Source organism: Phoxinus phoxinus (assembly GCF_949152265.1).
Source record: "Phoxinus phoxinus genome assembly, chromosome: 1".
Taxonomy (NCBI): Eukaryota; Metazoa; Chordata; class Actinopteri; order Cypriniformes; family Leuciscidae; genus Phoxinus; species Phoxinus phoxinus.
In genome coordinates, this window is record NC_136876.1 from 39,386,035 (window position 1) to 39,411,479 (window position 25,445).

At 37.5% G+C, this 25,445-nt stretch overlaps 1 protein-coding gene across 1 annotated transcript; it reads left to right on the top strand.

Annotated features, from left to right (window-relative positions):
* The first annotated feature begins 19,076 nt into the window (after positions 1–19,076).
* cbx4 (chromobox homolog 4 (Pc class homolog, Drosophila)) lies at positions 19,077–24,433 on the top strand. Its single transcript, XM_079636403.1, has 5 exons — positions 19,077–19,423; positions 19,528–19,571; positions 19,923–19,988; positions 21,358–21,424; positions 22,072–24,433. The coding sequence occupies exons 1-5, from the start codon at positions 19,355–19,357 to the stop codon at positions 23,335–23,337; spliced, it is 1,512 nt and encodes a 503-aa protein (XP_079492529.1). The 5' UTR covers positions 19,077–19,354; the 3' UTR covers positions 23,338–24,433.
* Positions 24,434–25,445: the final 1,012 nt, after the last annotated feature.

The following is a 25,445-nucleotide window of genomic DNA, read 5'->3' on the forward strand; positions in this document are numbered from 1 at the left end:
ATACAACCTTGAAAAGCAATTACCAGGAGTAATGATTCCCATGAGCACGCTGCATGAAGGAATCTTTTTGGTTTTCTCCAAATATTAACACATCTGAATGGTTGGAAATCAGACTCTCTTATGCTCACGATTTTAAACAACTGTTTTCTGTTAATATGTTTCAAAATGTCATTTATTCCCGTGATCAAAGCTGAGTTTTCAGCATCCTTCCTCCAGTCTTCAGTGTCACATGATCCTTCAGAAATCATTCTGATTCAGATTTGCCATCTCAAGAATGAATGACATTTTAAAATATAGCCTATTCAATTTGAAAACAGTTATTTTGTAATCATCCTGAGACCCATAGGGAAAAAAACGTTATGAGTACTCTGAACTTATTTTAATCGAGTTCACTAAAACAATAATATTTCTTAATACACAGTTAAATTTTACATTGCATTTAATACTGTATAATACTATATGTAGAGGACACCAGGAAAATGCAAACAAGACTCTATAACCTAAACAATGTTTTTTTAGATTACATTTTTATATTCAGTATACCAGTCAATTTTTAGTTTCCAGGCTACTTTTTTCTATAACTTGTCCTCAGTAAAGCAGTTATGAGAATAATGTTGGAAGAATGGAGAATAGGCGTTTAGAGTAAATCAGGGTTTTCAGGACTTCGACAGCTCCAGGAAACTTCCAAACTATGCACAAAGATTCTTAACTATGGTATAAAAGATATTAATATCTGTATAGAATTAATTGATATATTACTTTACACAATGTGTGTGTAAAAATGGGGTTTCCCATTAAATACAATGCATTCAGTGTCTCTAATTTGTATATTAGTGTGTTCTGTGGCCAACACTTTTACAGCTGACACATACTTTTTTATTTGGCAGTCCACCTCATGTGACTCATGTCATGTGTAATGTGCAATTGTCATGAAGTTATTCCAGAGTTAAACTGTTCTCATGAGGAGTGTGTCTATTTGTTGTTTGTAAAGAGCAGGTGCTTGACAGGACAGAACACGGGAAAACACACCTCACTTCACATTCTCCACTCAAGGACAGGCTGATAACGGCCCACAGCAGTGTGTGTGTGTGTGTGTGTGTGTGTGTGTGTGTGTGTGTGTGTGTGTGTGTGTGTGTGTGTGTGTGTGTGTGTCTCCACCCTGCAGATGAGCATTTACTCACTGACAGTCGAAAATGAGAGTCTTGCTAAATCACGTATTAGCCTAATGGTTTTAATTCGCTTTTCAAATGAGTGTCAGGCCTGCTGTAGTGTCAAACACGTGGTGACACTGTGAGACTGACAGGCCGATTAACACTTCACGTGTCGCTTAACGGCGTTTGCTTTTAATGCATAATGTGTGTGTGTGTTTGAGGAGGTTTGATATTTGCAAAGATTTTGCTGCAAAGTGTGTGTGAGGAAGAGAGAAAGTCGCTCATGCGCCGCGCTGCCATTAACCTGTACCTCTTCCTCATTAGTGCTGTATCTCTGTTGCCATGGTGGTCTATTAGAGAGCTCAGATTAAAGCATCATTTGCGTGTGAGTGTGTGTGTGTGTGTGTGTGTGTGTGTGTGTGTGTGTGTGTGTGTGTGTGTGTGTGTGTGTGTGTGTGTGTGTGTGTGTGTGTGTGATTTATGAGGACACAAATTTGTATAATGACATGCGTATTACACTGGTATTACAACTTAAACGTGGTTTATGAGGACGTTTCATGAGTCCTCGTAATTCAAATAGCTTAAAAATGTTTTATTAAAAATGTAAAAATGCAGAATGTTTCCAGTGAGGTTTAGGGATAGGGGCAGTGTAAGGGGATAGAATATACAGTTTGTACAGTATAAAAACAATTACGCCTATGGAGAGTCCTCATAATTTAACGTGTGTGTGTGTGTGTGTGTGTGTGTGTGTGTGTGTGTGTGTGTGTGTGTGTGTGTGTGTGTGTGTTAAGGCTAGAACTGGGGCACGAGTAGCTTATGTCTCGATGTTGTGTTAGCAGAAAACAAATGACATAAACGCCAAATTTTGATAGCAGACCCTATAATTATAATGAATGTACAGTGATCCTCAAGATTATTTGGACACATGCTGAATGCCATTGAATTAGATTACAAAAACATTAAAAAAACAAGTGGCATGTTTAGTCAACTCAAATATCCAAGTCATCACTTACAACTTCACATTTCAAGTTGACTAATCTTTAAGGCAGCACGAACACTTACGTTTTTAAATTGAAACATTTTTTACAGTGCGTTTTCTGTTTTCATTTTCACTTTTAATTTGAGTAATTTTGTTCTGTGTTTTTGTCATTTTTACGTTTAAAAAAAATATTTGTATTCATTTGATTTTTGTGAAAACAGCTGATTTTTGTGATATTCAAAATGAAACAAAGATCAATCATATAAAAACTTTTGCACATTTCATGTAAAAAGTACAACCTAAGTGACACATTTCAGAGAAAAAAATGCTACTTTTTTTTTTATAACACCCCTGAACTAATGATGCAACCATTGATTTTATTACAGCACTCGCTCGTCTTCCCACAGATTTTCTAAAAACGTATTTTATTTAAAAATACCTAAATTATTTTATTTAAAAGGTACTGAAGAATGTCGGTAACCAAACAGTTGATGTATTGAAAAATCAATACTATGGAAGTCAACTGTTTGGTTACTCACATTCTTCAAAATATCCTCTTCTGTGTTCAGCAGAAATAAGAAACTCATTCAGGTTTGAAAAAACTTGGTCATTTTTGGGTGAACTATCCCCTTAAGTGTCCAAATACTTTTGGTGGTCACTGTACACATTGAACGTGTTTTTACTTTTCAGTTTTGTCCGATAGAAAGTATTGCACCTGTGGTTTGAGATTGAGGAAGGCAGTTCTGCGGCGGACAGCTGGACCCCTACATGCAGCTGTTTGCCAGCTGCTTCCCTCTCGCATTTGTTAATATATGTTTGTGTAAGTGAGTATTGTGAGTGTGTTGTACGTAATAATATACACTGGGAATAATACCACAAACAGTCATATCAAAACTTAAAACTTATTTTATTTAAGATAGTTGCCAAGGCAATATTTTTAATTGTCATTTAATGCAGCTTGATGTACTAACATAACTAAAACTGAATAAAAACTATATAGACATATTTAATAAAAAATACAATAATAAAAACACAAAATTATTAAAACTAATTAATAAATTAAAATGAGAACATAAAAATAAAATAATTAAAAATCTCAGTGACACTAAAAATAACACTGATTGGATAGTAAATATATATATAAAAATATATATTAGTCACAGTGTGGTGCAGAAGAAGACAAAGAAGAATCCAAAGTTCTAATGCAAACTTTTACTCACAAACTTTATACAGATCACACGGGTACATAGAAGACGGGCAGAAGGTACACACACTTAATACGACGTAGATCAGACAAAGAACAAGGCAACACACAGGGCTTAAATACATAAGGAAACAGATCAGGGAAACAAGACACAGCTGACAAGACTAATGTGGAAACAGGTGTGACAGGTGAACTAATGAGGGTACCATGGAAACCAAGGAGTGGCGGGAAAATAGAACAAAGGAAGACATGTGACTAGTGACAACAAGACTCAGACAGAAACACAACTGTGACACACACACACACACATATATATATATATATATATACACATACATTTTATTAGTAATTTATGTTCAATATTGATATTGTTTTTCTAATTAATCTCTATTAATCTTTTAATAGTTAATAAATTAACCTTGCTAAATCCTACCGTTGTGGAAAAGCTAATGCGTAGTAGCTACTTTTTATTGTTCATAAATAAATAAACTGCTGTCAATCAATTAAAAATGTACACACATTTTTTTCTGAAATGAATCGCGATTAATCGCACCTAACATATTGCAATACTTTCACACTGAATCTCCAAAATAATGTAGAAACAACATAAAGACAGTATTTCTCTAATGGCATATTTTTTATGAATGAAGGCCAGCATCGCTGATATCAGTAATGATACTGATGTCTCTATTAAATGGATTTGTTTCTCAATTTTAGCCATTAAATATAGCCATTCAACTTTATTGAAAGCTATCAATTTTAACTTTCAATCAGCTTTAAAAAAATATATAACAACAAAGTTAACTTAAAACCAGCTTTATAATATAAAATACTATAAAATAAAAAGATTTTCAGATTTTCAGGTCAGTCTAACAGGTAAATATACAGAAATGTAATAAATCAAATCCTGCACTGCATACATTATAAATTGAATATAGTTGAATCCTTATTAAAGCTACAAAAGATATTAAGTCAAGAGCAGTGAGTGATTTTCTTTTTACCTTTTGTTCTTTGTTTAACATTAATGATAGACAGCAGCAGGTTTATTAGGCCTCACTTCTAGGGGACATATCATGAAAATCTGACTTTTTCCGTGTTTAAGTGCTAATATGGTCCTCGGTGCATCTAACCCAGAAAACATTATACCCAGTACATTAACTTTGTTTTGGTAAGCCTTTCACTGCAAGCATGTTAAAAAAATAAACCGATCAGGTTTCGCTCGCTCTTATTACCTTATTATAACATTGCCTCTTAATCTGCACATTTACGCCCACAGCGCCGCCATTTGGCTCACGCAAGCGACAACAGTGTAACCAGTTCTTCTAACCTAACGCAACGGCAAAAGTTCAAACTGTTCTGTCGTCCCTGCACATACGAGCACACAACACTATTTGACCAAAAATTCACAGCTGTCTTATAAAGACCTAAAGGAACTGTGTCAACTTGTGTAAAAAAAAAGTTAAACATGGCAGTAAGTAACTTACATGCAAGTCGATGAGATGAATCAACTCCACAACAACTACATGTATCCACTAACGTTAACCATTCAGAAACGTCCAGGTTCAGTCCAAAAGTTACAACCTCTTCCTGGGTCTCTCCGTAAAGCTGCACTCTACTGGTTATTTCTGAGATTTTGGATGAGAGAGATTATTCGCATGTTTTGTTATTGTATCCGAAGCTCGTGTAAAGGATCAGTCATCTCTGAACACGAGTAGCAGCTCATTTGCATTTAAAGGGACACACACAAAAACGGGGTGTTTTTCTTCACACCCAAAAAGGGGCAAATTTGACACACTAAATTATCTGGGTGGTATTTTGAGCTGAAATTTCACTCAAGAAAACACATGCAAATAGAAAAAACACCCGCAAATTAAGAAAACATCTTCATCAGTTTCACAACACATGTGTGATCCAAATACTCACAACACAACCAAATACAGAAACGCGCTGCAAAAGTTCACGACACAAAATAAAGAAACGCGCTGCAAATAGCACTGACCACAACAGAAATGTCTCCATGTGTGTATTTGGAACACACATGTATTGTGAAACTGATGAAGATGTTTTTCTATTTGCAAGTATTTTGTTTAGTTGCAGCGCGTTGAGCTCTCTCGGCCACTGTACACCATTTATATTACATCTTGTGAAAAGGGGCATAATATGTTTGCCTGGCTCCACCCTCCTACTTCCGCTCAATTTTAATTTTCCATCCATCCGCCGAAAAACTGAAGCCTCCCCGGGCGCCGCCATTGTAGCAGAACATCACCGGCTGTTAGCATTCCATTGACTCCCATTCATTTTGGCGTCACTTTGACAGCGAATAACTTTACATCTGAGGCGATTAAAGACTCCATTTGTCCATTATTTATTTCTAAAGAAACACGACAATGTATAAAAGGCTCCATTACTTTGTATCTTACGTTATAACCTCGTAGAAGCCATTTTAGTAAAAATAGGCTAACGATTGCGTCATAACCACTCGACTCTCTGTCGCACTGTAGAGAAATTACTGTATAGAGCGGCGGAGAAGCTCGCAAGCAATCGGTGGGACGTGGAGGCATAAAGTCTGATAAAGTCAAGGGAGAAGCCTATAGGGAGTGATAAAGTTGCTCCTGCTGCTAGCTCATGGACAGCTAATACTCACGCTCTCCGTCTCTGCGAGATTCGGAAGGGAATGATTCAGATTTCTCTCGACACAGCTACTAAGACGTCACATCTACGTCGTCAAGCTCAGTTTGAGCCTGCGCAGTACGCCTGGCGACCAGGAAGTGAGTGCTTCTAATGGGCTTCACTTTTCTCCGTTGAAATCTATGGGGTCGCTGTGTCCATCTTATATACTGTCTATGGTTATGGCAGATCCAGAGTGGCTCTGGGCAGATTCATTAGTTTTAAAATTCAACAAAGTACCCGCCTACAAGGAAGTTAACGCTTGCCAATGGAAAGCGGCCAGACTCTCTGTACAAATGAAATGTACGAGAGTCTGGTAGAACCAGACTAATAATATGGCACCTTTAAGACCTTACTAGACATAACTATAATTATTTATAGTTAATTGCATTAAAGATTTTTAACACGTTCAACATTAAAAAAAAATTGTACCACAAAATTAATGTTGTTAATGTTAAAATGTATTTTGACATCCCTAAAATAAATACATATTTATTTTATTTTTATATAATTGTATATATAAATTTATATAATTGTAAATATAAATTTATATAAATAAATAAACGTATTTATATTTTATGATTAAAAGAAATGCTAATTTTAAATGAATTTATTTGTTTGATTATTAATGTGCGTTTACTGATGTAAGTAAAAAAGAAAAACATTTTATATAGGCCTAAAATTCAATTATTATATTTCTGCTTTATGACTGAAGTTTAGTAGGCTAGTCTATTCTTTCTGGCACTACATTGTTGTTTCCTTTACGATAACACGCATGCGTTTTTCCTCATTTGTAAGTCGCTTGAGATAAAAGCAGCGGCAAAATAAATACATGTAAATGAGCTTTCATCAACATGCAGAAGAACTACACAATTCTGCAGGAACGCCTCAAGTACCTCTTTCAAAAACCTGTCGTCCTTTTGTTTGAAGTTCATGAGAATTGTGCTGCTGATAGGTGTAAGTAGGATTAGAGCCGTCCAAGGCCTTCATTGAGTCATGGCGTACAGGAGTGATTGTGAGTCGTTCCCCAAAGGATAATGAGCACCTCTCCACGCCTTTAACCACAACACCCCCCACCCCTCAAACTCCACAGCCCACCCTCAACACGTCTTACTGATGCTCTCTGTGTGGGCCTTCACCTCAGAGATCCAGATCTTCATAATCACAATATCCGCCACTCGCAGCGGGAGAAACATCGTCAATGAATATTAATGACTCCGAGGTGGCGGCTGAGCACATCAATGCTACGTCAAACCCCTTTCCGGGAGGAACTGGAGAAAAGTGGATTATACGCAGCACCTTTCAGCAGCTTCCCAAACTCATTTGCTCTTATGCATTTTAATAAGAGCGGAGCATGTGGCTGCCAAGTGAAGCTGCGAATGCCAGTGACTCCATCTTCGTGTGCGTGTGTGTTTTTCTTTCCATTGGGTGTGTTTTCAGACTACGCTTAGTCATCAGCGGCACCTCGTGACTTTTAAATTCACAGAAGTGTCAGGGCGTTTCTTTCCGAATGCAGTTATGACGATATAAATGTGGCTAAAAACTAGCAATTAAAAGAAAAGCACATTTTAAAACTGAAAAACAAAAAACAAATGCATTTACTTTCAAATTACAGAATAATTTTATATTGACATTTGCTGTGTCAAATAGCCTATGTATCTGCCTAATATAGAAGACATTAGGCCTACTGTAAATCAGTTTGCATCTTCAGTAGCCTACTGCATATATTTTCATTATTTTGGCTTCATCTCTGTCTCCTCTCCACCAGTAAGCTGGTGTGTGGTGGGCGTTCTGGCGCAGTATGGCTGCCGTCGTATCATCCAGGTGGATGCTGCACATTGGTGGTGGTTGAGGAGATTCCCCCTGCTATGTCTCAGAAAAAGCGCTATATAAATGTAACGAATTATTAATTATTATTATTATGCGTTTCTGTCTGATAATATAAACGCATACAGTAGCCTATAAATGACAGCATGTACACAATTCTGTTGACAATTTCATGTATTTTAATCCACAATAAATACTCTATGTGTAGGCCTATATGCTGTGTGTTTATGCTTTCAAAAATAGTATTCAAGCAATATACTGTACACATTGTACACTGTACATGGTTAGTCACATCACAAATATGCTCATATTCATGCAATATGTTGACAGACAGACAGTCAGAAAGATAGATAGATAGATAGATAGACATATATACCGATAGATACAATAGATAGATAGATAGATAGATAGATAGATAGATAGATAGATAGATAGATAGATAGATAGATAGACATATGTACCGATAGATACAATAGATATATAGATAGATAGATAGATAGACATATGTACCGATAGATACAATAGATAGATAGATAGATAGATAGATAGATAGATAGATAGATATAGATAGATAGATAGATAGATAGATAGATAGATAGATAGATGCAAATGCAATAATACTTCAACTCATTTGACACAACTTAACAATGTCATTATTTCTCAATGTGTTTATTCTGTTTCTTACAGCGTAGATTTCCATGACCTCAGGGTAGCAGACTCTATTGTTTTTGTGTGGCAGATATTTCTGAAACCCCAGGAGCGTATAGAGGAACAGAAGAGCGATCTGAAGGACTCGTGTGGCTGGATGCTGTGATGTGAGGCTATAGGGGATAGAGGTCAGAACAAAGCCTTTGTTCCAGCGCTCTGCGTCGTACCTGCGTCAGTGCTGTTTGTGAGCATGTGCCCTCCTCCCGGCTCCAGGAAGAGGAGAAAAGCTCACGAGTCAGGCTTTTGTAAACATTGGCTTATTGTGCTTCTCTAATAGCAAGGAATTCACGTGGCTCGGAGGCAGCATTTCAGTTTGTTGACATTGAAAGATGTGTCACTGAAGATGAAACAGTGCCAAAGGGAAAGAACTTGAAAATAGATAAGGACTATAAATATATAAATAAATGTGATGTGTGTGGGTTTTGGCTATCTTATTGTGGGGACAATGATTAGATTTAGGGCCAGATTTAACTAACATCTTTTAAACCCTTTTGGTGTTAAAAATCTAGTCAGGACTTACTAGACACAGTGAAAAATTTGTGCTGAAAAGGCATGGACAGGATTATTTTTTTTGCGGCTGACCTTATTGCATATGCATTTATAGGAGATTCCCTTTCAGACAGTACATTTATGGGGATATATAAGGAGAGTATTTAAATTAATAAGGTTTAGGTTTGCACTCGTGAATTTACTGGTATTCGCGCCATTATTTACCGCCCAAATATAGCTTGTCTTAAACCAGACGCTATTTTGCGCTGCTCTTGCTAGATTGTGTTGGTGATTATGAAAATGATCTGGGTGCGTCTGTGTTCTTTAATTTGAGCGTCGTCAGTAGATCACGCGCAGAACTTTTTCAACTCCCTGCACTTTTTGGGGGATTGCGCTCTCACAATAATTTTCCCAGTTTAGTAAATCTAGCCTTTTAAAGGCACAATATGTAGTTTTTCACCGCTAGAGGTCACATATTCAAAACAAAGGTGTAGCTTGCGCAGAGATTGAGCGCAGAATCATGGGAGTTTTTGTCTTCACCTCTATAGCCGGTGGAGAATACGACGGGACTCGGGCAGAAATAATATTCATAAATGAGATTATTAACGTTACTGTAGTATAAAGCAGACGAGCGCGACACACGGCTCGAGAGCAGTGGAGCTTTTATTATGCCGCAGACGCCACTTCCGCTTCTTCAGGTAATGTGGGGTAACGCGGCGCTGTTTTATCATTTAAATTTGTCTGTTGAAAATTATGTTATAGTGTTACTCTGTCCGTTCGCTCGGCATGAGACACTTGTTGCACACTGCAGTAAGCTAGATCGATATTAGAATGTCATATTAATAAAAGCTGGATGGCTTGTGTTGCTAAATGGCATGCAATTCATTTTGAAACATATTGTATCATGGAAAAAAATATGCTTTACTGTTACTAAAAATAAAGCTGCATCTGATTATGTTATGTTAGCCACTAGACAAAATGTTTTTCTTTGAGGCATGGTAAAAACACGGTACTCACGGAAAATCAAGAAAACTGTAAGTACACAAGTCATCAAACTATATAACACTATTCTAGTGGTTTTTGGATATTTTAATAAAAATCTTATTGTGCCTTTAATGTAGGCCCATATGCAAATCAAGACCATCAAGATGCGTTGCCAGGAGATTGTTACGCAGTTGCTAGGATGATTTGGGTGTATGCCAATGTCTCCACATGGTTGCTAGGTAGTTGCTTATGGTTCAAACCAAAACAGTCCATCTTTTCTGAATATTTATCAAAATTAAGTGAGTTTATACTACTAATGGGGTAAGAAAAAGAAACTTAAGACTTTATATCTTATGTCATTTTGTTTTTCAAGTAAATGTATCTTGATTTAAGAATATTTAGATATTTGTATTGGAAAACAAGACAAAATGCTGAGGAAGAAAAACATTTTTTGCAGTGTATGGCTCAGATCCTTCCATCAGTGTAAGTCTTTGGGATTTAAAAAAAAAAAAAAAAATCAGTTTTATCGTCCGCCAGAAAGAAAATCATAAATATGCTTGCGTAAACTCAAACTCGGGTCGCCGGCAGCGCAGAAGCCCATGAGGCTGTCGGCTTCAACCAATAGCCACCGTTGTAGTAAAAAAAAACACATCCTCAACAAACACGCCATCTTGAAAAAATCCAATCGCCCGGAATCCATATGTTTTGTTTGATGCACAGAGAATCAAAGAGAGCCGGAGAAACAGAAGTCTCGCCATGAGGAATCTAATGTCAAAGGCCTGACAGCTGAAGGAATTCATATTGGGAACAAATACAACAAAGCAAAACACCTCCATCCATGTTTTCCAGATGTACTGTATGTAAACCGTAATTGAGCTGTGCTTGTAAACTTCTTCAGTCTCGTATTGATTTATGGCTGACGGCTACTGTGACCCCCCACTGCAATTTAGCATGAGACTTGCATACAGAAATGTGTGCCGGAATATAATAAATGAAACATCACAAAACATCTATTTTAGACTATCTTGTTTTGCTTTTTCACTCCTCAGACATTCTCAGGATGATTTGAATTTATTTAGCTTATTGATTTACCATTATCTTCAATGGGAATGAGAAATCCATGGCTTTCTCTTTAAATAACCATCAGACGTGCTCAAGCAAATGTGGAAGACGTGCAGTGGGAATTGCAGTCAATATAACATGTGATACTCTTATCAAATGTGGTTTGTTTGAAACAAAAACATGATTTAACCTCTGTGACGATTTGCTGCTCTTTAGTTTATTACTAAACAAACTAATTTTAGTATATGATGCATGTTTGTCGGTCATACATACATGAAACATAAGATTTGTGCACTAAAAAAAATCTCGGCATAGTTTATTATTAACTATGTGCATCTATTTGGTTTTATTTTCATAATCATATTTTTTCAAAATGCATTTATTCAAATTGAATGAGAACAAATCTGTTAATTGTGAAAACAATTACATTTATTCCGTTAAAAAGTATGAATGCGGTTTAAATATGGCTAGCTGTGGAACAAGCAATATTCAATTAGTTAAAATGTATAAGATTGAATGATATTGGATTTATTGATGATATAAACTTTTGCGCATTTAAAACACATTCAGTTTGTTTATGTGTGAGTGGCAAATATGCATCACATTAAATTGATTCGTTTATATTAAAACTGTGTAATCCAAATGAATGGAAATTTTAAATGCAATTCAAACTCCAATCAAAAAATGTATTTTATGCATACATGGTTCTGGAAGCTTCTAGCTAGATCAAGCAAACTTCGTATAGCTGGAAAATAGCTGGTATTTGTGTGCAATTGTACTATTTTACATGTTGGTGCTATGAGGAAAAACTGACTTGCCAAGTCACCTTTATTTACTGTATATAGTGATTATATACAATACAGATTGTTTCAAAGAAGCTTTACATGGATAAACATTGGAAAATAATGATTCAGTGATGTAAACAGAATTCAATTCTGCTGTGAAGCAGCTCTAAAAAAATATAATAAATAGCTGAAAAAAGACACAATAGCTGTGTAAAGTTCAATAATGAATTGAGCTCAATTCATCTATAAAGCAGCTCTGGAGATTATGTCATCATCCAGCTCTCATCCAATAGTGTCAGTGCATTCAAGTCAATAACTGCAGAATATTAAGTGTATCCGCCATAAGGAAGCCAAAGGGCGACAGTGGCAAGGAACCCAAACTCCATTAGGTGACAAAAATGGAGGGAAAACAAATGAATTCTAGGCTACATCGCAAGTCAGATTGTGGATTGATATAATTCAGAACAAGTCATCCAGCTCCTTCTGCTTGAAGATCGGGATACAGTACGTTATTTGCCAGCATGTGGTGGGAGGGAGTTGGATCTGGCCATAGGGTCTGTGCAGAGGACTTGTCTGGTTCTCGTGGTTTTTGTTGAGGATCTGTGTCTCTAGGGCTCGTCTAGTGATCTTTAAAGTAAACCATATGTGATTTGTTTTTGTTGTTTTTTAAAGGAAGACAATCTATTCCTGCTTGACAATTCCAAATTCCACTGTCTTCATTGTAATGCCATGTGATTGTACCTTTTCAATCACAGTTTGAAACAAAACACCCCCATCCAATCGCCAGCACGGGCTACTCGACATTCCCTGGCAGATTCCCACACGCCGGCATTTCCATATAGATGGAGCGCCACATTAAACTGCATTGTGTTGTCCATTTATCCTATCACCGTTTGTTCCAGATATTCTTTTTTAATATTCTTCATCTTCCCCACCCTTCCCTGGCACATCCACGATCGTCTTTTTATTATGTGTGTGATTGGTTTCATCTGCCCAAGTGAATGCGCTGTGCTGTAACCTCGGCTAAATGGTTATAGGGCACCGAGAACTCAAGGTTGCAATGTGGAATAGCTGCATTGACCCTGAGACCGGATAGTCCGCTGTCAAGGCTGAGGTGGACAGAGAATCCCTTAAGCTCCGCTGCCAGGGAAATGAGAATTAAAATGCAAGGGAAACAGTCAGATAGTCTTTCCCGAGAGTCACGGAAAAGAAGGGCAAAGCCAACTCCACACTTGTATTGTACACATATGCCGGTCTAGATTTGCATGGCACTGCCCAGGGGAATATTTTATTGCTCAGAGGTTGCAGGATACTTAATAGAGATCTCAGTTATGTTTTATTTATGTCAACTTTGCCTGCTGTGAGATTTCTCCAGGAATTCCTTTGGGGAAATCAGTGCAATTGAGACGATCATTGACATGCTGTGAGTGTATTGAGCAAAAAAAAAAAAAAAAAAAAAAAAAATGCATTTGGATTTGTCTAGTGAGAATTTGAGGAGAAATGTGTGAGATCATATTGAGAACACTGACTTTTAATTGCAGACTTTGGGATCTTGGCAAACCTAAACACAGTTTGAGATGTTTTGCTCTTCAGATAGATACAGGTTAAATTACTGTAAATAGTGGCAAGCTAAATTTTTGCAGGCCAAAACCAGGAAACGAGTTAGCATTTTAGCAAAGAAGTCAATTGGTTTTTTTTTTTATGGGTTATTTTCGGTTAAAGGATTAGTTCACTTTTAAAAAAACTTTTGCTGATAATTTACTGATAATGTCATCCAAGATGTCCATGTCTTTCTTTCTTCAGTCGAAAAGAAATTAAGGTTTTTGATGAAAACATTTCTCCATATAATGGACTTCAATGGGCCCCAAACGGTTCAAGGTCCAAATGACAGTTTTTAGTGCCGCTTCAAAGGGCTTTAAACGATACCAGACGATGAATAAGGGTCTTATCTAGCGAAACGCTCGGTCATTTAAAAATAAATAAAAAAGTTTAAGTTTTATAAGCACATGCTCGCCTTGCTCTGTTCTGTGATGCGCGTTCATGGCGTCACATAATACGCAATTACGTTGACAAGGTCACGCTTGACGTACCGAGTCAGTGTTTACAAATGTGCGGAAGGAGGACCATATACACATATTCAAATGTCTTTGTGTCAGTTTATCGTTTAAAATGGCCATTTCGTGTGTGTATCCTGGGTGTTGTAATATTAAAAAGCCTAAAAGAAAATTTTCGTCAGGACAGAAATGTTTGACTTTTCATAGAAGCGTGACCTTTTCAACATAATTGCGTATTACGTTACGTCACGAGCGTGCATCACAGAACAGAGCAAGGCGAGCATTTGTGCTTATAAAACTTAAACTTTTTGATTTATTTTTTAAATGACCGAACGTTCCGCTAGATAAGAGCCTTATTCATCGTCTGGTATCGTTAAAGCCCGTTGAAGCGGCACTGACACTGTCATTTGGACCTTGAACCGCTTGGAGCCCATTGACGTCCATTATATGGAGAAATGTTTTCATCAAAAACCTTCATTTCTTTTCGACTGAAGAAAGAAACACATGGACATCTTGGATGACATGGGGGTGAGTAAATAATCAGCAAAAGTTTTTTTTTAAAGTGAACTAATCCTTTTAATGCTTGAAATATGGTTTAAGGTGAACACAATCTCAAGATATGTTCATGTTTTACTCTATGATATAAAATACATCAGTATTACCCTCTTGTTATTTTACTGTGCTTACTGTACTTGTCTTGAAAAAGGTGGTTGCTAATTGGGACTACAGAGGTTGAGCAAACTATTATAACTTGAACTTTCACGGAAACTGTTTCTAAACGAAGACTGAAATAGTTGTCGAAACCTTACTGTCATGTGACTATGGTGTAGTTCGTTCATAGCCTACGTTTAGCTTTTGACTTCTGCCGATTGTATTTACGCTACAAAATTCATAAATGTTGTGTTCATTAGTGAAGAACAAAACATGGTCACAGCCCTTACTTTCTGCAATAATCCAAAAGACAGTGGAAAAATTCTATTGGGTTTTTGGCGAGGGAACCAGGGTGATGCTAACTTCAGGGTGGGCCTATAAACACGTCATATCTGCACCACTCTATTTCTAATTGACTGTAACCTACAGGTTGATTCAGTATCATCAAATTATATTTTGGACTTCAGTCAGACCAGTTCAGTTGCATATGAGTATATTTATCAGGACAAACATCTGAGGTGACTTAAAGGCTCTTAAAATAAAGGTTCTTTACTGGCATATGGTTCCATAAAGAACCTTTAACATCGGTGGAAAACTTTCCCATCACACCAAAGGTTCTTTGTAGTAGAAAAAATGGTTCTTTAGATTATTAAAATGGTTCTTTAAATAACTTTTCACAGAAAAATGGTTCTTCTATTGCATTGCTAAAAAAAAATTAAATAAAATTTGTGATATTGAACAACATTGGTTCAAACAACATTTAACCCCTTTGACTTTCATTGTATGGACAAAAACACTGACACATGTAAATACATTATTTTGGTTTAGAACATGAGGATGAGTAAAGGATGACATAATTTTTATTTAAACGATCCCTTTAAGCAATAGTCTCCAATTGATCTCCATTTAATCTCATTGCGGCATCTTAAAAATAAAGGTTCCTTATTGACACCTATATGGTTCCATAATGAACATTTAACATTATGGAACCTTTCCACTGCACCAATGGTTCTCTGAAGTGGATAAAGGTTCTTTAGATTCTAAAAAGAATTACTTCACACTAAGAACAAATTTTTATTTAAAAAACTGAAAGGTTCAAGAAATGGTTCTTCTATTGCATCGCTGCAAAACCCCACTTTGGGAATCTTTATTTTTAAGAGTGTGGGTGAAACATGGGATATCTTGTATGTGATTTTTCTATGTGTGAAAACCCACCAGAATTATTTTCCATGCAGAATCAAAATGCTGCACAGCGGCTTTGATGCCGATCAGGCCAGCACATATTCAGCTGTTCCACCACTCTTTATATTTCTTCACTGACAGACAGTATACAGTATTTTAGACCAAAGCCAGTCAGCATAGATGGATGGTGAAGAGAGCATGCCTCAATGCGTGATACAGTATTGACAGGTCAGCCACAGCCCTGCCAGATCCCTCTGCACCCTGGGGAACTCCGCTGTCTGTTTTGGGCCCCCTCCCCCTCTGCCGACAATCCCAACCCCCTTCGTGTGCTCTGGGGGTAGAAGAGCAGCGCGCCATGGTACTTTCTGATGAGCCCGCACTCCTACCAGCGATGCGCATGACAATGACATAGTCATAGTCATCTTCATAATTGATAGAAGACTAGATTAAAGTGCAACCAGAATATTAACCGAGACGCTATATTTTATCTGACCAATCATGTAATAATTGAAAAATAATGGAAGTTGAAGCTCGCAGCGCTGGGAGAAAATTACATGGATGCATTCTGACTGCATGCATAAAGCTTTGCAGCTCTGAAGAGTAAATTGGAAATTCATTTATGATGTTATCGCATTTCTTTCCTAAGGCTTGTTTTGTGGAACATCTTGATTATCATTAAGTAAAGCAACATCGCTCTTGTAAAGAAAGCATATTTAACTTCTTCGAAAATGTATTTTCTGTCAAATTGCATGCAGTTTTTGATATCAGCTCATTAGGATACCAGAACTTAATGAGCTCCCACTGAGCTGAGATAGAATGCCTGTAGGCCCCTCTTAACATTTTCTAATACCCTTCCAGCCCTCGACCAATCCTCTTCCATGACCCTTTATAGCGGGATAAATGCGACGCTTGGTTGGGCAATGGAGACTACACTTATAGTCTGGCACACACTGGGCTCTCTCTCTCTCTCTCTCTCTCTCTCTCTCTCTCTCTCTCTCTCTCTTTCAATCCCTTTCTTTCTTTAGCGCTTTGGTGCCTGGCACTCGATAAGTGGAACCCCTATTTTGGGTGTTCTGTGAATGAGTTTCCATACATGGAAAAGCTCTGCAACAATCACAGTTTAAGATCTCTTTGAGAGGTTTCCATCCAGTCAACTGTCTTTTGCTGCCAACCAGAGAGCTCTTGAAATGGTTAAGGTCATTGTCATAGTCATTATCATGAGCTGTGTCTGAATTCCTGTGCATGTACTGAATTTGATAAACTGACTTCTCGACTGATGTATATGCAGGTGTGTAAATATATTCCTGGAAATACTGCATGTTACTGCCATGTTAGTATTGTTCTTTAGTCTTATGGTGATTTGACCTGTGACAAATGAAAATCATTTACTCAGGCTTTGTTAAACAAAATAACAATTTGAGGTGATAATATCAGTAGCCTGCGTCGTCTCGATATTGTTACTGTCTCATACAAATCCAGATATACTAATTTGACATAGCCTACCTACTGCTTTTTGAATAAGCTTTACTGCTCTTGAATAACACATAGGTAAATGTGCATATTCAGATATAGGGACGCATTATAACTTTAATTGATAACACAAAGAATTATTGAATTTGAACAGATGTATCAGAGAGAATGAGAATTGAGTCTGGCCAAAAAAATTAACAAATAAGTGTTTAACAACACTGAATTTGTTGGATAAAAGTGTGCAGCACCGAATAGGTGTCTTCTGCAGTAGTATAGGCTACTGTAAATGGAAGATTATTATGGCATGCTGTTGACTAAATGAGTTGAATATTAAAAGTGACAGCAGGAAGTTGTGGCTACTGATTTATTTTAATGCTGTGCGTGCTAAGATTGCAGGCTTGCTGTGATTTTATAGGGTTCAGTTTTAACCTCATGTTATTAGAAATTATACTTCATTTACCTGTCGTCGATATTCCCATTACAGCAGGTGTAGAGCAACCAGTCTCTGTCATTAATATATTCAAACATGTTCCACTCTCCGTTTCTACGGCAGCAGGGTGTGTTTCTCTGAAGAGAAATGCAGCGCGACGATCAAATTCTCTTCGTCAAAACACACTTTTTTGCTCAAATATTGTGAAACATGGTGTGTTTTTGTGTTAATATTGCAATCTGTCTGTAAAAAAATGTAATAAACCCGCAAGAACACGATATATTTGCCCTTTCTTGTTCATGGCCATATATGGAGTTTAGATTGGCTGTTGACGCTTCAACCTCATTTTAACCCTTTAGTTGCTGAATTTTATTCAATGGTAAAAAATAATAATACTACAGATAAAGACGTGATAATTGATGAACTTTAGATATTATGTTTCAATGAATGTAATTTAAAATCCACAGCTGCTCAATGTTGCCTCATATTTTCGCTTTATATACCATTTTAGGCTATAAAACTGCAAACATTAGGTGTTAATCATAGACTAAAAAAAAAAGGAAGAAAAAAAAGGTGTTAATCCCTTCAGCTAATGCAGCCTATGCTGGTCGTGAACGAGAGGTTAATTTACCCACTGGCGTTAAACTGAGATGCCTTTAATAGAATATACGCGGTGGCTCGTTTACCAGACAGATTTAGAGGTGTATATTTGTGTTTTGTCGCTATATTTGGCTACTGTGTGCGTTTTGCATGGTAAATAAAGAAGCAAAAGTAAAGTGTATTTTGGCGTGGCATCCCTTGAGGGGGGGTCCTCGTCTAAAAATGTATATAAAACCATTATTGCTTCAAGTATAGTGCATTACAGATGATCAGTAGCCTACAACATGTTTCTGATATATGCTATTATAGATCGAAAATAGCCACAACTTTTTGGTTATGAAATGCATGACAACTAAATGTGACTGTGGGACTTTAGCATTGGTTGGATGGATAGATAGATAGATAGATAGATAGATAGATAGATAGATAGATAGATAGATAGATAGATAGATAGATAGATAGATAGATAGATAGATAGATAGATAGATAGATAGATAGATAGATAGATAGAGAGATAGATAGATAGATAGATAGATAGAGAGATAGATAGATAGAGAGAGAGATAGAGAGAGAGAGAGAGATAGATAGATAGATAGATAGATAGATAGATAGATAGATAGATAGATAGATAGATAGATAGATAGATAGATAGATAGATAGATTAAAAGTGGCTATGGATTTTTTTTAACCAAAGCAAGCTTGTCAGTATTCATGCATATTGCCAGGTTCTTAATTACAGCAAGCAAACAGCCTTTAAACACACTACAGCTTTATATTCGGCACAGTTCTTGTCAACCCCCTCCTCGCCTGACGTCACGTGCCTGCCTTGGCTTATTATTGCATGAACTATTTTCTGTAGTAGCAGCAGCACTGAGCTTTTCCAGTGCCCGCCGCTTAACGTGGAGACAAATACGAGAGAGAGAGAGAGAGAGAGAGAGAGAGAGAGAGAGAGAGAGAGAGAGAGAGAGAGAGAGAGAGAGAGAGAGAGAGAGAGAGAGAGGAGGGGTGAGGGACAAATTAATCTTGGGCCACAGAGAACGCGAGACAGTAAAGCGTTGCAGTGAAGATTTTATTTTGCTCGTTCGCCTCAAACGGGCGGCAGAGAGACGGAATGGATCTACCTGCCGTCGGGGAGCATGTCTTCGCGGTGGAGGGCATCGAAAAGAAGCGCCTACGGAAGGTAAAACTGCCGCGAACTGGAACTACCGTAAATGGTGCAGAGGATATATTTGTTGTTCCTGTAACGTTACTGTACGTACCCAACACATTTTCATCGTTTTTCAGGGCAGAATCGAGTATCTGGTGAAGTGGCGAGGATGGTCAGCCAAGTAAGTGTTTTTTTTAGACACATTAACAGAAAATGCCGCGCGATGTTGGTCTTGTTCGTCCGGTACCCCACATTGGTCGCGCGCTTGGCTGTTTAGTAGCCTATATGGATTCCATCACAAAATTTACGCGAGCGAATATCGTTCTGCCATCCTACTGACATTTTACTTTGCTTATGTAGTAAAATCGTATATTTACTGCTCGTATGTTTACATTTTCAGCAGGCTACAAATGTATTTTGTTCGCGCACTGCATCTGCTTAACATGTATACGATAGCTACATTTTATTGCAACATGCGTTGAATTTAACATGTGCTTTATTACAATATCATATTTTCCCGTCAATGTTGCAGATATAACACATGGGAACCCGAGGAAAACATTCTGGATCCGCGCCTTCTTGTCGCTTTCCAAAACAGGTGAGATGGAGGACGAATAACTGAACTTGTGGTGATGCCCATATATGGTTACGGGAGGCGGGGCCAACTCCATGCACACAGTGTAGCTGAAGATTAATGGTAGCCCCATGGGTCAGGTCTGCCTGCCACAAAGACTCTCTTGATGCTTGCCTTTTATCCAGTTTTGGAAACACTCCATTGTTATTACCAGTGCAAGTCGTACAAAATGAATGTGCCATTGTATATTGACCAATCAAGATTTAATTTTCTTCCTGTCAGTTCCAAGGCAGTGGTTCTCTACCAGGGGGCCATAACCCTCTGGGAGCTTTATTAAACTTGTCACTGCACGATGACTTATATTTATTTATAATTAATAATTTAAATAACTGTATACATATTAATGCAAATTCTTGTTCCCTTAACAACTGTTGTTTTTTATTCAAGTAATCACAAAATTAATTTCAAATATAAATTTTAATATGTAGACATTCCAAATTTCTGAGAACAGATGACTTTTAATATAGTCTTAAGTCAAAAAGTTTGGGAAGCACTGTTCTTTGGAACACGTTTGATAAGCACTGTTCTTTGGAACAAGCCTATTTTAAGCGTTGTTTTGGAACAGCTTATTTCAAATTATTTCATACATATATGAAAAAATACAGCAGTAGCAGTGTTCTCACAAGTGGACACTCATGTCTATGATCTAATCTGCTGTGTCAAAGGTCTTGTGATGTTCACACACCCTTCTGAGCCCACTGTTTTGTTCTTAAGATAAAAGTAGAAAGGGTATCAAAGCATTCCAGACACTAAAGGAAAAGAATTGTTAGGTTTAGATAGCCGTTTTCGCAAGATATTTGTGGAGTTTCACTCTGGGGTAGCTGCGCTAGAAGTGTGAGAGTGTCGTGTTACCCGTTGTGCGCTTGTTTTGTGTTGTAACCTGGTGATCAAAGAGATTGTCTGTGGCTTGAGATCTGAATGTTGAGAAGAACACTCTTAAAAATAAAGGTTCCAAATGCGGGTTTTAACAATAGAAGAACCATTTTTTTGGTTCCCCAAAGAACCTTTCTTTGAACATTTCTTAGAAGAACCCCTTTTTTCTTAGTGTGAAGAAAATTTTGATAATCTCAAGATCCTTTACCACTATACAGAACCTTTTGTGCAATGGGAAGCTTCTATTGATGTTAAAGGTTCTTCGTGGAACCATCAATGCCAATAAAGAACCTTTATTTTTAAGAGTGAATACAAATAATCGTTCTGTTACACATGAATGTTCCTTTAAGCATTTCAACATTGTAGCTTTAGTTGTTCTTATAAACCAACAGTTTTGAGAATGTCAAATATGTTGTGTTAAAAACTGTGGATTTATATATATTTTATGCGCTGTTTTCAGAGAAAGGCAGGAGCAAATGGTGGGATATCGAAAAAGAGGGCCTAAACCCAAACACCCCCTGGTCCAGGTACATCAGCTTTTACTTGTACAGCATGTGTTATTCCAAATGCAGTTTTTATCTTCCAGTCAGTGCACAAGTTGGCGATATTTTTGCAAAAGGTTATTCCTGTGCACAGTCTGAATAAAAATTCCATTTCATTATGAATCAATAAAAGGCTCCTTTCTGTCTGCGTGCATCTTAATGTACTGAGGTCCTAAATGACTTCAATTAGCTTCAGTAGTTGATTTTACCTATTAAATATTCATGAGAATGGCGTTTGTAAGCTCAAAACATAAATTCACATAATAAGACTGCCTACAGTATTAAAATAAAGGTTCCAAAAGGGAATTTTTCGCTGCAGTGCAATAGAGGAACCGTTTTTGGTTCTCGAAAAGAGGAACCTTTGAGTGAACAGTTCTTAAAAGAAACCTTTTTTTTTTTTTCTTAGCTTGAAGAACGTTTTAATAATCGGAAGAACTTTTTTTCACTATAAAGAACCTATTGTGGAATGGAAAGATTCCATGGTTCCAAAGGTGATTCATGGAACCATCAATGCCAATCTAGAACCTTTATGAAAACCCCTAGAGTAAAGCTAATGTGTTGTAATATAAATAACAAACGATGAACTTCTAGTTCATTTGAGATGTCAATAAATATTCTCTCTTTGTCCCCAGCTTCCTGCGTTTGCTCGTAGATCAAGCATCCTGGGTGGTCTTCAGGACACATCACTGGATGAGGAGAACCAGCCCAAAGTGGATTCCCTCCAGATCCACCGCTCACGGCCGCAGCACTACCAGCTGAACAGTAAAAAACACCACCAGTACCAGCCCAGCTGCAAGGAGATATCCTTAGAACAGCATTTGAGCGGGAAAAAGAAACACTTCTACCAGCTGAACAGCAAGAAACATCATCACTACCAGCCGGACCCCAAGATGTATGATACGCCACTCACGGGACCCAAAGAGGTCAAGGGTCAAGACCCTTCCAACAAAGGCTGGAACCTCCCTCCGGCCTTGCAACAGAAGTGGATTCGGAACAAAGACACTGGCTGCCTGAGTAAAGTGAAAGATCTGTCTATCGAGCTCAAGGGTCTGCCGGATGATGCTAGCAGAGCGGAGCGGGCACTCAAAGCCAGTGCCAAAGAGTTTGCGCTTCCTAATGGCATCAGCAGCAAGATGAAAATAATCAAGAACAAAAACAAAAACGGCCGAATTGTCATTGTAATGAGCAAATACATGGACAAAGGTGTGCATTCCTCCAAAGTAAAAAACAGGGATGTTTCTGGCGTGGAAGCGCGACATAATGAGGAACCTACACTGATTGATACGGACAATCTGTCTGATGGGGGAACGGCAGATCAAGGAGAAGGCGGCGAGAGTGGTTCTATTGAGAAAAAAAGGGATCTTTCTTTAGCTAGTGAATGTGTTCCCGAAAAGTCCCTCGAAAATATTGAACTTCCGAAAGACACGACGCCGACTGGACCAAAAGTGATGGATATATGCGACCAGCCAAACTCCTCACCCATGGCAGCAGAGAAAGCTGCCGCCAGAACGAATCCCCTTAAGAGGAACCTGTCAGAACCCGGTGAGGACGTGAGAAACTGTAAGCAGTTCTTCTGCTACAGGAGCATCAGTGCACCAAACACTGTGCTTTCTTCCCCTCAGAGAGAACCCATAAACCTGCATTACAGAGGCAGTCACGTCGCCAGAACGTATAGTTATGACTTCAGCGACACCATTTCTGAAGAGCCTATTGATTTAAGCTGTGGTCCAACCAAAACGCTAAAACAGTTTCCTACCGGGGAGAAGATTTCAGAAAGCTCGGTGCAAGTGGAGAAAACAGACCGCCATTTGAAACCGTTTGTGGGTAACGTTATAATCACGGACATCACTACAAACTGCTTAACTGTGACCTTTAAGGAGTACGTGCAAGGAGAATGACAACAGTACGCTGGACTGTCATTTAGTCATTTGAACAAGAAGATTCATTTCAGATGCACTGATCATAGCCATTCCTGAAGATATATGTACACATTTATTTAAACACATAATCCATATATAGAAACACCATATATATGTAGGGTTTGTTTGTTTAGATACCGGTTGTATGGTTTTTTTAACACATTCAATTGTGATGGTTGGCATTTCGCAGCTGTTGAAATAGAATTTAAAATCCCATAACTGTATAGTGTGTAAAATTGTTTATAATACTTTGGATAATGAATTTTGCTACCTGAGAAAATATCTGCCAATTGGAGTAAGCACACTGGTGGATTTGAAAGAATTCATTGACGATTGATGTTAAATGCACTTACTTACAACTTTCAATGTTCATGTCCATGAAGACCACGTTTTTTTCTTTCTTCCAATGTTGGGGATTTAAGTTTTTTTCCCCCCAGATGTACATATAATTGAGATCTATAAATTTTGAGTTGCTTGGAAAGGTGTCATCATAACGTACATGAATGTACCTTAAAAAAAGTATTTTTGGATATTAGCGTAACTGATTTTGTTTCGCTGAAACATTTTACTTGACTGGATTTCCAGATGCTGTTGGCCTGTGAGGTCTAACCGTGCAATGCTAGAAAAAAACAACTGGATTGTTTGTTGTTCCCTATCCGTAAGACGTTTAAGCTGCACTTTATCATCTCCTGGATCTCTTTTGGTAATTAATTCAATAATAATAAATCCTTAATGCAGATCAATTCTGTAACAGCAGTATAACTATGGCCAGAGATCATCAGAACATGCAAACTGTTACATATGACCAGAAAGTAAATGTAAGATTGATGCTTACGTTGGACAGTGTAATGCTATAGATTTTGTATGTATTGGAATCAATTTACAGTCAATGCAATGTACGCAATGAGATGTACAGTATGTAATGTACAAATTACACAATAACGCCATCAAGGTTCAGGCCATTTATATGCATAACGGCATGTTTTATGCACACATTGAAGAGTCAGTTTGAAAATGCTTCTCAAATCAATATTAATTAAACTGTTCAATAATAAAAACGAATGATTTGTTTTATAATGTGTCTTTCTGTGTTCAATTATTATGATTTTTTTTAATGATTTTTATTAGGTCATATTGTCTAATTGACTGCATACATAGACTTAAGGAAAAATAATGTGCAAATTTACATTTGTACTACTATGTTATGCACTGCGGCCGAAAGCGAATGCTTAAATCGAGTGCGCATTCGATGGACGCATCGATTTATGAATGACAGTGAAGTGACGCAACTGACGCAGGTAGGTCACGTGACAGTAACAACGTGGCGGATGTAGTACGTCCAGATTACATTCATACTGCCCATATATTCATACTAAATAGAACGTACCAAAAGGGAATTTGTAACGTAGGCTACCGTTTTAATGGTCGCGAAGTAAGCTCAAATTCAAATGTATTTGGCTTCATACTCAATATGCGATTTTGGGCCAGCAAGAGGCTCTAACAAATTAGCACTTTTCTTCCTTTGCCCAAACCTTGCATTACCACAATGCTTTTATGTTCACACTGTTTTATTTGGTTGAATATTGTAGAGGGTCTAATAAGATTTTCAGAGCTGTGATTACTAAAATTTTGCAATGCTGCCTCCTAGGTGCAGTACCATGTTCATAAAGCACTTCATGTCTGTATGACCTTATTCACAATCACAGCAGCGCCATCTTTGATTTTTAACGGGAACGAATCAAGCGAGGCTGTGAGTGATAAGCATAGGTTATATCTTAAGTGGGTTGTGTATTGTACTGATATTAAATGTGTTTTTGGATTGTTCTGCTGACGAAACACTGCAAAAATAGGTTCCTATATAGGAAATTCAGTAGACAAAACACTCCAGCCAACACAAGCTGTGAAAAATTTTATATGGGTAGCATTGGAAACACGGTAAATTTCTCCCTCACAGCCTCGCTTCCATACCTGTCAAGGCTCTGCAGTGAATAAGGTCTATAGACCATAAAACCACCGCACATCATTCTGCAGCTCGATAGCTCGTTTAGGCCTAAACAATTAATGAAAAGTTAATTGATAAGCCTACT